General features: G+C 35.7%; 1 protein-coding gene across 8 annotated transcripts in view; it reads left to right on the forward strand.

The window, feature by feature from the left end:
* DMXL1 (Dmx like 1) overlaps positions 1 to 14,806 on the forward strand; it is a 136,778-nt gene that overhangs the window by 13,708 nt on the left and 108,264 nt on the right. For 7 of the 8 annotated variants that reach the window (XM_043585981.1, XM_043585931.1, XM_043585946.1 and 4 more), the window contains exons 2-4: positions 6,134 to 6,259; positions 9,171 to 9,242; positions 12,073 to 12,151. In XM_043585981.1, the coding sequence (XP_043441916.1) occupies positions 6,134 to 6,259; positions 9,171 to 9,242; positions 12,073 to 12,151 (277 nt within the window). Of the gene's footprint in view, positions 1 to 6,133; positions 6,260 to 9,170; positions 9,243 to 9,410; positions 9,738 to 12,072; positions 12,152 to 14,806 lie in introns of those variants that run through there. The other variant, XM_043585991.1, reaches the window with a different exon arrangement.

A 14,806-nucleotide genomic window follows, 5' to 3' on the forward strand; every position in this document is an offset into this window, starting at 1 on the left:
TTTGTTCATACTTCTCCCCACCCTGCCTGTGAGATAATAGAAGATAACATATATTGGTCTGTCTCCCTTGTTTCTGGCACAGAGCTCCTGAAACTCTTCTAAATTCCTAAGTGATAAAAACATTATGAGCATCACTTGTTCTAATATTTGTTTTTTTTTCAATTTAACAGTTTTTTAATATTTTTTTTAATGTGTATTTAATTTTGAGAGAGATTGTGTGTCCAGGTGCTGCGTGCTGCATGGGGTTGGGGAGTGAGGGGGAGGGGAGAGAGAATCCCAAGCAGGCTCCTCCATGTCAGCACAGAGCCTGACACAGGGCTTGATCTCATGAACCGTAAGATCATGACCTGAGCTGAAATCAAGAGTTGGATGCTTCAGGAACTGAGCCACCCAACATGCCCAATTTTTTTTTTAAGTAGTCTCTTTACCCAATGTAGGGTTCAAACTTACAATTCCGAGATCAAGAGTCACATGCTCTATTGACTGAGCCAGGCAGGCACCCCCTAATACTTACTTGGTTCTTTACGCTGGGACCTACCACAGCTCCTGAAACCCTTATAAATTCCTAAGTTATAAGGGAACCAGGAGCATCTTTTGTTGTAATGAGGCAACTCTAGGTAGGGTCCTGGATGGCTTCTGGGATGGTCAGCAGAAAGATTAAGCCAGATTTAGAAGCTTGTAATTTTCAGCCCCACCTTCTATTCTCCAGAGACTAGAGAGGGATTAGAAATGGAGTTAATAATTGACATGCCTGTGCAAGGAAGCTTCTGTGAAATCCCAACAGTATGGCACTCGGGGAGCTTCCAGGTTGGTGAACATATCCATGTACCAGGAGGGTGATGCTCCCCTAGCTCCATGGGGACAGAAGCTCCTGTACTTGGAACCTCCTCCCAGATCCTGCTCTATACATTTCTTTATCTAAGTTGTTCTTCTGTATCCCTTATCATATCTTTTAATAAATTGGTAAATGTAAGTAAGTATTTCCCTAAGTTTTATTTTAGCACATATCAAATCCAAGGGGAAGGAGGTCGTGGGAACTTCTGATATGTAACCAAATTGGACAGAAGTTATGGGTAACCTGGGGACCCACCACTTGAGATTAGCTTGTGAAGTATAGGACAGTCTCAGTTAAGACTGAGCCCTTAACCTATGGGATCAGACACTATCCCCAGGTACGTAGTGTCAGAATTGAGTTAAATTGTCAGAGACCCAGTTTATGTCACAGAATTATTTCTTGTGGTTAAAAGACCCCACATCTGTTGTCAAAAGTGTTGAGAATGTGGTAGTTGTGTGTGAGTAAAGGAGAAACACAGGAGGTGGTCTAGTGTTTTCCTTTTCACTGTCCAAGACTGATAATACACAATCATACTCTGTGTTCATAAGTTACTTAGGTCCTTTGTGCCTTCTTTATTTGAAATGCAGTTAATTCCTTTGTTTCACTACCTGTCCCCTACTCTGATTGATTTAAGTTTTGAATATGTATTATGTTAACATGCTTTCAAAAGTCATTTTTTCCTGTATCTCTTCCACTTCATCCTCCCCACCTTTGTTGGTAATCAGCTTTATTACTGTCTAGTTTTATCCATCCTGTGTTTCTTACTGTAATAAGCAGATCCATGTGTGTTTTCTTATTTTCCTTGTTCCTTGCCCGAATAACACATCCTTTTGTACTTTGCTTTTTTTCACTTAAAAATGTCCCCAAGAAATCACTGCATTTCAGTTCATAGATAGCTTCCTTATTATTTTTACAGCTGTATTATACTCCATTGTGGGTATGTGCAATATTTATTTAACTAGTCTCCTATGCACAGCAGACTTTTTAAGGAGAGACATTTACAGATTCTTGAAAATGATTGAGAAACGGAACATAATGCAAATAAGGTTTGAGTCTTTAATGCATTCTATATTTAGTTATGCAGATAAACTGAAAAATAAGTTCTGTAGTCAAGAATACCAGAAAATCTTAATTATAAGCACCAAGCATAGTAGTCGACTAGTGAAGACTGCAGATGATTATAATCTTTTTTTTCTCATATAGTAGTTTATTGCCATGCATTAGTTATAACTCTAAGAGAAGAAAGTGGGGACTGAAAGAGAGATATTCCAGATAAGATCAGTCATTTTCAATTGATTTGAAGTTTACCAAAACTAGAGAGAGAAAGCTTTTGTATGTTCTACTGTCACTAAAGGAAAGTCAAATGACAGGCAATAATAGTGTAATACAGGAGCAGCAAAAGGACAAGGGTAATTCAGAACTGGGATAGTCTTTGAATGATCAAGGGTTAATTGTATTAAAAATTGGCATTTTCTTATCTAGAGTTCTGAGTGTTTATTTCTGGGATAACTATGCATTTCTGAACTCTGCAGATGTTTAATACTTACATTAAACAGTAATTTTGTAACCAACTCAAAATGGATAAAGGATCTGATTGTGAGACAGGAAACCATCAAAACCCTAGAGGAGAAAGCAGGAAAAAAACCTCTGACCTCAGCTGCAGCAATTTCTTACTTGACACATCTCCAAAGGCAAGGGAATTAAAAGCAAAAATGAACTATTGGGACCTCGTGAAGATAAAAAGCCTCTGCACTGCAAAGGAAACAATCAACAAAACTAAAAGGCAACCAACGGATTGGGAGAAAATATTTGCAAATGATATATTGGACAAAGGGCTAGTATCCAAAATCTATAAAGAACTTACCAAACTCCACACCCGAAAAACAAATAATCCAGTGAAGAAATGAACAGAAGACATGAATAGACATTTCTCTAAAGAAGACATCCGGATGGCCAACAGGCACATGAAAACATGCTCCACGTCACTCCTCATCAGGGAAATACAAATCAAAAACACACAGACATCACCTCACTCCAGTCAGAGCGGCTAAAATGAACAAATCAGGAGACTATATAGATGCTGGCGAGCATGTGGAGAAATGGGAACCCTCTTGCACTGTTGGTGGGAATGCAGACTGGTGCAGCCCCTCTGGAAAACAGTGTGGAGGTTCCTCAAAAAATGAAAAGTAGATCTTCCCTGTGACCCAGCAATAGCACTACTAGGGATTTACCCAAGGGATACAGGAGTGCTGATGCATAGGGGCACTTGTACCCCAATGTTGACAGCAGCACTTTCAACAATAGCCAAATTATGGAAAGAGCATAAATGTCCATCAACTGATGGGGGCGCCTGGGTGGCTTAGTCGGTTGAGCATCTGGCTTCGACTCAGGTCATAATCTCGCAGTTTGTGAGTTTGAGTCCCGCATCGGGCTCTGTGCTGACAGCTCAGAGCCTGGATCCTGCTTCGGATTCTGTGTGTGTCTCTCTCTGCCGCTACCCACTCACACTCTGTCTCTCTCTCCATCAAAAATAAATAAACATTAAAAAATTACAAAAAAATTTTCGTCAACTGATGAATGGTTACAGAAATTGTGGTTTATATACACAATGGAGTACTACGTGGCAATGAGAAAGAGTGAAATATGGCCCTTTGTAGCAACATGGATGGAACTGGAGAGTGTGATGCTAAGTGAAATAAGTCATACAGAGAAAGACGGACACCATATATTTTCACTCTTAATGTGGATCCTGAGAAACTTAACAGAAGACCATGGGGGAGGGGAAGGGGAAAAAAATAAAGGGAGGGAGCCAAAGCATAGGAGACTCTTAAAAACTGAGAATAAACTGAGGGTTGATGGGGGGGTGGGTGGGAGGGGAAAGGGGGTGATGGGCATTGAGGAGGGCACCTGTTGGGATGAGCACTGGGTGTTGTATGGAAACCAATTTGACAATAAACTTCATATATTGAAGAAAGGAAGGAAGGAAGGAAGGAAGGAAGGAAGGAAGGAAGGAAGGAAGGAAAGAAAGAAAGAAAGAAAGAAAGAAAGAAAGAAAGAAAGAAAGAAAGAAAGAAAGAAAGAAAACATACATGTTCATTCCAGTTAATGGAAACTAAAACAATTTTGTTAACAAGTAGGGAAATCTAAATTGTAAACATTCAGAATTTGACACAATGTTTTGGGATACAGTGACAATCAGTACTTTATCAAAATTTAATAATGAGGGGAAAATCAGTTTCTAAAATATTAAGATATTTAGTGTGTTACAAATGAAAATTTTTCTTAAATTAGTTTTTGGAAATTTTTCTTGCTAATAGTCTTGTGACAAGTCTTGTGTTCTGATAGTGGATGTTTATATCGTTTTATAGACCATCATGAGATTTTTTTTGTTTGTTCACTGAGCCAAGATTTTCCCCTGTGTGATACTAGTGGAACCATACTTGATTGTCACTAATTTCTTCTAGGAAAATTCGGGCAAGCATAATAACTAGGGAAGTCCTAATGGTGCCAGGGAAATAGCGCTAGGTCAAGAATCAAAAGCGATCAGGATTCTGAAGCCCATTCTGCCACTTAGAAGTTATGTCAGCCTATTAAGGCCTCATTTTCTTATCTGTAATGTGAGCATATTTATTTTATGTTCTCTCAAATTTCTTTTCAAATACTTTTTGCTGGCAGGTACAGAAACATTGTGGCTTTGATAGGAATTAAGGTCATGAAGTATATATTAAGTATAATATTTTTTACATTAAGTAAGGTAAATGTGCAGGTGCAAAAGTGATGAGAAAGTAAATAATTGCCAATACTGTGAACTTATTTTTGGATGGAAAACAGTTTGTGATAAATGTTTTATTGTTAGTGTTATACTTCATGCTGGCTTATATAGGTAAATTCTAGGAAGACAGCCACATACTTTGTAACAGGAGAAACTCCTGTGATTTAAGAAGTTAAAGAAAGGATGCAAAATCAGTTCTGGTTGGAAGAGTTGTGCTAATTGTAAAAACCGAAAAGGTATAAAATGCTTGCCAGCAAGCCTTGAACGATACCTTTTTATTTGTTTGGCTGTGGTGGCTGTTTTTTGACGTTAGATACTTCATTTATTCCATAGGTGTTTATAAAGAAATCCTGTTAGTTAGAATTGGAGGATAGAGCAGAGAATAAGATATGCTTGTATGCTCTCTTTTTGTCTTGAAACTTAACTTGCAGCAATTGAAGTGGATAATAAGCAAGATACTTAAAAATTATGATAGGTGCTATGAAGAAGAATAAATAGTGGTGGGATGGAAAGTAATCAGAGACAGAGGGAACTGAGACCCGAATATTGAAAAAAAGCTAGCTAGACAAAGATCAGGCAGGAGAGAGGTGGATAAAACACACTGAGGTGGAAAAAGATTGGTATGCCCCTGGAACAGAAGGAAGGGCAATGTAGGGACGGGAGCCAAAAGAGGGAAGGAAACAGTAGCTTGAGATGGGTTTGGAGAGTTAGGATAATAATTTAGGGCATTGAACCATGGTAAGGAGTTGATTTATTCCATGTCCAGTGGATAAACTATTGAAAGGGTTTTTAAGCAGGGCAAATTACTTGCTTTAATAAACATTTTTAAGAGATGACTCTTAGGGGAGCTCAGCTCACTCACTTGATAGAACATGCAACTGTTGATCTTGGAGTCATGAGTTTGAGCCCCACGTTGGGTCTAGAGCCTACTTAAAAAAAAAAAAAAAAAGATGACTGTGTGTGGAAAGGAATTAGAGGGAAGCAAGAATGGAAACAGTCTGACTATTAATAGTAGTATGGGGGGGGAGGTTCCTGAGTGGCTCAGTCATTTGAGCATCTGACTCCTGATTTCTGCTCAGGTCATGATCTCACGGTTCATGGGTTCGAACCCTGGGTGGGGTTCTGTGCTGACAGCACAGATCCTATTTGAGATTCTCTGTCTCCCTCTCTCACTCATGCATGAGTGTGCCCACTCTCAAATTAAATAAACTTAAAAAAAAAATAGTAGTGCAAGAGGTAGATGATGATAGTTTAGACCAGAGCAGTACCATTCATTAGTGATGAAGGAAGTGAACATTTTGCAGACAGGACTGGCTGAATTTGCTGATGGGACTGAATATCAGAGGTAAAGGAAATATTCTTGACTTATACAGATTTAAAAAAAAAAAAAAACAGGATGTTTAAAATCACTCTGTTAAAACATAATATTAATGCCAGTATTGTATGTGATATATACTTTCTTCACAAGTTTATTCTTTTTCTTTTCTTCCTTTCTTTCTCTCTTTCTTTCTTTCTTTTTTTTTTAGGCTTATGCATCTGGATGTGACATTGTTATACTGGGAAGTGATTTTGAAAGGTTGCAAATAATCCCAGGAGCTAAACATGGAAATATTCAAGTAGGATGTGTAGACTGCTCAATGCAACAAGGCAAGGTTTGTAATCTTATAATGTGAGATTTGTTTTGAATATGGTTTTTGTCAAGATAATCTCCAAAGTATGTATTTCCTATTGAATGTGAAGCTTGCTTTGTTTCAGGGACAATGTAGCTACAATTTTCTTTGACTCTCTAAGATGCATAGTAGAGAACAAAATTCTTGTTTCTCTCTAATGTGTCTTGGAGATTGTCAAGAATTCTGTTCTTACATAATTTCAAGTTATAGCATAATCTTTTCTGTGAACATTACCCATAGAACAGTTCTAAAGGTTACTTATTTAAAAATTGATTGGATTAAGGTAAAGGAATGACAATAAACCTTCAGTCTGTTTACACATAAACTACTGAGGAGAAATCATATGTTAGAGTCATTCTTCATTGTGCAGGTATCTCCTTGTAACTTCTGGATAAACTTTATACTAAAATGGAGATCAACTCTTCTAAAGTCTGTAGTTTTTCATCAATTTATTCCAAGTCTGTAAGAAAAATGAAAAATTTTGTTTGGGCTTCTATTTGCATGTGAAAAGTAAAAAGTGACCTTGAAACAAGAAGAAGAACAACAACAAAAGAAACAGGTTATGATTCTGTATCAGGTGAAATATGGTTCTACATAGTAGCAGAATTGGTAGAGTCCTAGCTAGTAGGCAGTAGTGTATAGCTTAATATAGCACCATGTAGGCATAGGTGGCCAAGCCTAGGTATACTTATAACTAGACTGGGCTAAACTGTGCAAATTTATTTAATTTTTTTGCTAGATATTTAAAATGTTATTTGCCTATATGATTCCACCAGAACATTTTGCGTGAGGAATCAAATGGACCCAACCTTTTTTTTTGTTTTTTAATGTAAGCATTTCTGATGAACCTGCCTGTCTGAAAAGTTACCTCTTAGGACATAGTTTAGAGTTACTTATGGTAGAATAAGTTTTGGCTCTTGAAATCTTTACCTGTTTCTTTGACTGGTCTTCTTTGTTATTCCTAGGTCCCTTACCTTTGTAGTTACAAGTGTTTCTCACCTATCTTTCTTTTGTTCACAACTTTCATTCTTATTACATTACGAAAATGATCTTTATTATGGAATGTTGAAAATCCTTGAGACTTCCCCCCCTTCATGTTTGTTTGATCTCCAACTTTGTAGTTCTGTAATCTTCATTATTGTGTAAAAACTTGATTAAACCATCTGGACTCAGACCTAGTTAATGTTGGAAATCTCATTTTAATAACTTCACATATGATTTATATTTTCATGAGATCCTATATTACATGACAGTCCAGGTTAAACTGGTTATTTGGTTTTATAGTCATTTTCATAAAGGGCAAATTTCCTTTGTGTCACAGATCTTAGTACAATTAAAAGACTCCTTATGATATCAGGAAGAAAATTTGCAGGTTATGAAACTTGGAGATTTCTGTTTGCCTTTAAGAAGGAAATGCTGCTTAATACTGTAGACATCTAGTATTTTAGCATTACTGTTTTGTTTTCCTCTGTAGTACTAGCAGATTAATTTTCATGAGAATATTCATCTGCATTTATCTGACTCATTTGCTTAGAACATTCTTAGCTTCCCAGTACCTCGGGAAAGTTCAAATCGTTCACCTTGGCCTGAGGCCCTGTACAACCTGGATTGGATGTACCTTTTTGGATGTGTGTCCTTTATTCTGTTATAAGGGACACTCTGTTCCATCTGGGCTAGTAGTCATCTCCAAGCATACATTGTCTCTTCTAATGTTTATACTTGTGTTCATATTTGTGTTATACCCTGCTTCTACACTGAATATTTCTTTCTCTTTGAAACCCTACCCATACTTAAAAGCTCAAACTAAATACTTCCTTGCAGACCGACTGATTGCAGATGATTTCTGTATCCTATGAACCTTGCAGAACACTTAAAAAGAGCCATTGAAAGTCTTTTTCCATTGGATATTACATCCTTATTACTTACTCCCCTCTTCTCTAGATTGATTATATGTTCTTATTTTTGTCTCTCATTCATTCTTTGTATCTATCAATCTCATTTCTGATACTTCAGTGTTCTTCATTTTTGGCTCACTCAAGCTATAACAGTAGCCACCTTATAAAATAGAGCCATTGGGTCGCCTGGGTGGCGCAGTCGGTTAAGCGTCCGACTTCAACCAGGTCACGATCTCGCGGTCCGTGAGTTCGAGCCCCGCGTCAGGCTCTGGGCTGATGGCTCAGAGCCTGGAGCCTGTTTCCGATTCTGTGTCTCCCTCTCTCTCTGCCCCTCCCCCGTTCATGCTCTGTCTCTCTCTGTCCCAAAAATAAATAAACGTTGAAAAAATAAAATAAAATAGAGCCATTGACTAAAAGAGTAAATTATAAAGATACCAAATAAAATAGAGTATTGAAAAAATGCATTTCTTGGAGAGTTCACAAAGGAATAGATCTAAGTTTTATTTTTAAAAGGCTACATACACATACAGTGACAGAATTTTGAACTTTAAAGAGATAACCTAGAAATTGAGTTTTAAGTCTGATTTCCACCTGACAAGGAATACATAAGTACATTTTTTTTTTCTGTGAGGAAGAGAATTAATATTTACCATGCATCTTATAAGATAATTATATGCTAGATATTTTATAGCCGTTGTTTTAATCCTCCAACTAATTCCATTAGGAAGATAGTATTATGCATATTATAAATATAGATAAATAGATAGAGATACTAAGATGCAAAGAGATTAACTTGCTAGTTACCCAGTTGGTAAGTGACAGTACTAGAATTCTGATTTGGGTATGGTGGTCTCTTAAAACTGACATTTCAAGTATTGATGAATGAAATTGTGTTGGTGGGGGGCTTATTTTAAGTTATATTATTAATTTCTTTTGCTCTTTTGATTCATAAGTAGGTTAACATATCCATAAGTTTTCTTTATTTTTCTTTTTAAAAGATTGCAGCATCCTATGGAAATGTTATCTCTGTGTTTGAACCAGTTAACCTACCGAAGCAAAAGAAAAATTTGGTCAGTAATTTATCATTTTTCTTTTAGGAATTGAAATGTCTTGAGTATTCAAAGACTGTTTTTTAAGGGTGTAGAATCAGAGTGATCATCAAATAAATCAGTATAAATTATACCATAATTGTAGATACATGTTAAATGCCACTTCCATATTTAAAATATGTTTTAAATCTTGGATTGAAGTAGAATTAAACTAAATTGTGTTGATGAATTGCCTGAAAATACTTTTTTTCTTCTGATGTTTTTCTTTTATAATAAATATTTCAAGAGTCAACAACTTTAAGTTTGGCACTTCATTTATTGCTAGTGGCAAACACCATTATGTAGGTGGGGTGACTGTTTTGTTTTTGGTTTTTATTATCTACTTTTATATAGTTTCTCTGCTGTTTCTTGTGTATTTTGTTCTTAAAGTTACGTGTTTTAATTGCAGAGTCTTAACATATCTCCAGGGCTTATTTTTTTGCACTTACTATGTTTGTGTAATATAACTGTTAACAGGTCAGTAAATGTTTTTCTTTATAGAGAAACTGTATTCCGAAATAGTTCTGAAAGCTGGTTAAAACAATATTTCATAAGTACAAAGGTTATGTAGTAAATTTCTTGGGTGCTTGAATGCCCTAGATACAATAGACCAGCTTATTTTACCCATTTCCACTGAAGATTAAACTGGTGATTTAAGTCCTATGAAAGAGGATCACCAAAGTATGGTCTTACGAGCACTGCTTGCTTGCTTTCTCTGCTGCTTTCTAGCCATTTGATCCTAAGCAAGTCAGTCTTAGGAGGCTCTTTGATCAATTCTGAAATTGGCTAATAGCGATTCATTCTTTGTGGGAATATTGTAATGATGACATGATGTCAGAAACTGTGCAGAAGTATGTTAAATGTAAAGAATTGAGGTGTTTTAATAATAGACATACCTTTATATATCTTTGAGTATTTTTCATTTCATTTTCACTTAGCTCCTTAGTATCTTACAAATTCCCTCTGACTTAGTATGACAGCTGTTATTTCTTTTTTTATAAGTAAGACAACAGAGGCCCAAAGAAAATAAGTTAGTTAACCAGTGAAACAGCTGCTGAGCCACAAAACTAAGTAAAACTAGCTGTATTGATTCCTACGTGTGGACTTTCTTTTCCGTACCTTGTGTTAATGAAAAATATTTTCTTTAGGTTAACTGATACTCACTTTAAAACTTCCTGGAAGGAGAATCCACAGTTCTCCCCTGATTTATATTTGTGTTGTGTTACCAAATGAATCCACTATTAGAAGCCCTAATAACCTGTGAATTAGTAATTGAAAGTAGTAAAAATAAAAGGGATTGCTCTGCTCGGGATGATATATTTCAAGTAATATTCCATAAATATTTATTGAATGAAATAACTGACTTTAAAAAAATCAGTTATGTTAAAATACCTTTATCAGTAAGGGTAGAATCAGGAATTTTAGTTTTTGCCCATTTTCTCATGTACTGGTTATAATTGTTTAATATATTGTTAAAAAGTCAGTAAGAAGAAGTTGGTTTATTGGTAGGCAACCCTGACTGCAGAAAGGGTAAACAACAAAAACAAACAAACAAAAAACCTTGATGTGTAAGGGAAAAACTGGATCAAATAGAAAAATGGACTTTGGAAGGTACATAGAATCTGTAATTCCTGGGTATAGTCTAAGAGAATCTGTAGATCCTCATAAAAAAGATACTATTTCCTTTTCTTTGTGCATTCTGGAATATTCTTTTAAGGTGGTGGTTCTTCATGGGAAGACAACTTCAGAATCACTAGCTGGTCCATGTATCCATCCTGCCCTCAGGATTTCTAAATCTGTAGGTGTGGCGTTGTGCCTAGGCACTTCTGTGTCTGGTTCTAGAGAGGGTTCTGACGTGCACTATGATCAAAAGCCATTCCTGCAAGGCAGTGTTTCATAAAAGCATATTCTGCAGACCACCTGTATCAGAATCACCTGGGGCATTGATTTAAAGTACAGATTCCTCATTTTGGATTTTTTTGAGCCCAAACCTTTGGATGTGCATCTCAGAAATCTGAATTTTAAGTAAACATCTCAGGTTATTGTACTAAAGTATGAAAATCACTACATTAAAAGATTATTTGTGGGTCTCAATCTTTTTGAGGTTAGTGAAATCAACTTAGTAGGCCATAGCCTGAATTTAAAAGAAAATGAGGTAAAATAGAAGATGTTACCGTGCATCACAAGTAGTAAGGGGGTAAACTTAGATTGCATTTATGTCTGTTTGTGTTTTGGGCCCTATTGCAACATACATTTCTCAGTGACCTACAGGTAAAAAAGTTTGAAAAGTATTGCTTTCAGAAATGATAATGTCATAAATTATGTAATATAATGGAAGTGTTTCATTTCTTACTCTGAATTTTCACACATACCTTATGATCTCAGGTGAGGATGAAACATTAAAAGAGAAGGAAGCCTCAGATAGCACAGACAGAGACAAATTTAAAGTTAAACCTTTGTAACTATTATAATAATACGATAAACATTGTAATTTTAGAAGTCTGAGGTTAAAGAGAATGTTCTCCAACGTGGCATATAGTTACTGGTTGTTTATGCTGAAGACAAACTTTTTTGGACCTCCATGAATGGGTATTCATTCTCTCACTCTTCTCTTCCATTGCATATTTCTTATTCTTGACTGAATTGAACATTTTCTTCTCCTTCAAAATGACTGCATGGTCAATTGTACCTCAAAGAAAATGACTTCATGTGTTACTATGAATAATAAGTGATAATAATAAATGAATGTATATATTTGACAGAAAAACACTGCCCATAATAGTTGGCTAAATGACTTCTTTTTTAATTTTAGGAATTATATAGTCAATGGCAGAAAAGTGGCCAATTTTTTCTGGAATCAATAGCACACAACATAACTTGGGATCCTGCAGGTAAGAACACAAGCAGGATTAACTGAAACGAAATAACAGTATCACTTGTTTGGGCTGTTTCCTTTATTACTTTCATGTATTTCAGTTCTGCTCTGTGTGAGATTGTGTGGAGTAAAAAATAAGTAAAACATTATGTTCTTTTAGAGCTTATACTGAAATAAACACAAATACTGTAATAGTGTCTACTTATGGTAGGAATACCTGTTGATTTGGGAAGGAGACATTAATTCTGTCTGGAGAATCAAAGTTTGTTTGAAGAGGAGCTTTTTGACCGGTCAGGAGGTAGATTTTTAGCTTTGAGAGTGGGGATAGATGAGAAGAGACAAAAAGAAGGGAATTCTAAGAAGAGGTCATGTGTGTATGTATCACTTACCTACTTCTGCATTAAAAAAAAAAAAAAAAAAGAAAAGAAAATCCCAAAGCAGTTTTTATCAGTCCATTGCCCAGAAAAAGAAAGCATTAGATACATTCTGTTAATAGGACTTTGAAGCTGGAGTGAGTCTGGTGATAAGGAGATGAGATTGCAACATATTGTGGAAGGTCTTTAAAGTCATGCGAAGGTATTTGAATTTAATTCTTTTTGACTGTCCAAAAAACTATTACAGGTTTTTGAAGTGCCTCAAGACAAGCTAAGATTTATGGTTTTACCAGATTTATCTGGTAGCAGTAAGTTAGAAGGGTCAGAGTCTGGAGGAAGAGGGGGATAAATATAGTTACCTTTGCAAAGTATGGATTCACAGTAGTCTGAATGAGAAATAAGAATTTATTTCACTGTCTTTAATGTAATTGGTGCTTAATTAATGTTGAATGACTAATGCAAGGAATACGTAGATCTGAAATGCACTGGTGGTAGAATTGATATTACTTGGCAGTTGGATTTTAGATTCTTTCGAGAATATCTGTGCCCAGAAGAACAGTGATATGTAGGAGTTACAGATAGTGGAACATACATTTTGTTTGGACTTGTGGAATTTGACATGCTTGCATATCATGTAGCAATATCCAAAAGATAGACGTTTCTAGAATATAAGAAGTTCTTTTTGAAACAGAACTAAAAAATCATCAGTTTAGAGATAAGATAGTTTACATTTTAATATAGTAGTTGAAATGGCTGAGAAAAAATGTTTATTAGAAAACTTTGGAAATTAGGAGATAAGAGATTATCTTTGAGATACTTTTTTAAAATCATTGTTTTAAAATGTTTTTTTCTTATAAGGTTAGAGGATGGATGCTTACTAGCTGGTAATCTATGTGTATATGTTATACATACAGTGGAGAGAGATCAGACCTGGGTTCAAATTTGACATTTCATTTAGTACGGCACTTGGCGTATAACTCGATTGTTACTATAGTGAGACTTATGTCCCAGTTAATGCCTGTTGTTCTCATATGATAATAGTGTCACCTTCTACTCTAACAAAAGTTCCTATTTGCATGATACACTATATGGTTACTCTCTTATAGCCCTACAGTCTATTATAATTATTTGTTTACATGGTTTAAATTTTTGGTTAGATAGAGCTGAGACTATTTTATTTAGTATGTTTTTATCTTTAGGGGCCCATCATATATTAGGTTTTCAATAAATGTTCACATATTTGACTGTAAGTTTTGTTATCATGAAAAAAAGTACTTAACAGATGAAGAATGGTTAACTCACTTAGAAATTAAGGTAATAACCTATTTCACAAGGTAGTTTTTTAATGATAAGGTATAGCAGTGTATCTGAAAGTACTTGGTGTATAAGAGCCCTCTAAAAATATTGTTAGCAGGTAAACTAGCTACTTGGGGTGTCAGACTACTAACTTCAATAAAAACATTTAACAATTGAGTGAATTTTTAAAAAAAAATTTTTAACGTTTTTATTTATTATTGACAGATAAAGAGCGTGAGCAGGGGAGGGGTAGAGAGAGGGGAGACACAGAATCTGAGGCAGGCTCCAGGCTTTGAGCTGTCAGCCCAGAGCTCAACGCGAGGCTTGAACTCACCAACTGTGAGATCATGATGTGAGCCAAAGTTGGTCACTTAACCAACTGAGCCACCCAGGCGCCCCTTGAGTGATATTTCTTTAGTAATAACATTAATAGTTGCTTGGATATTCTGTACCATTGGTTTATCAATACTAATGCTTCAGAGGATAGTATTAATATTAAATTGCTCTAAAATCAGCATTAGAGAGTAGTATTAAAAGATAATTACTTGGGGCACCTGGGTGGCTCAGTTGGTTCAACTCTTGATTTTGGCTCAGGTCATGATGGGGGCTGGGCAGTCATGAGATGGGGCTCCATGTTGAGTGTGGAGCCTGCTTAAGATTCTCTCTCTCTCTCTCTCTCTCTCTCTCTCTCTCTCTCTTCCTCTTCCTGACCCTCTCGCCTGCTCTCTCTCTGTCTCTCTAAAAAATAAAGGAAAATAAAAGACAGTTACTTATTTTCCTAGCATAACCTAATAGTGACTTGACAACAGCTCATGACCATTATCTCTTTAATTGTGATCAAATTATTTTTCTTTTTACAATTGAAAAGTTTAAAATTTAATGGTTTGGTTGAGAAACGGGTTATTGTAATAAATAATTGGGAACAATTAGTTTATTTTTGCAAGTGAACTTTATTTATAAACAGATTGTAAATATTTTAAGTGAAATATTAGCATTTTTGT

The sequence above is a fragment of the Prionailurus bengalensis genome, chromosome A1 (genome assembly GCF_016509475.1).
Source record: "Prionailurus bengalensis isolate Pbe53 chromosome A1, Fcat_Pben_1.1_paternal_pri, whole genome shotgun sequence".
NCBI lineage: Eukaryota > Metazoa > Chordata > Mammalia > Carnivora > Felidae > Prionailurus > Prionailurus bengalensis.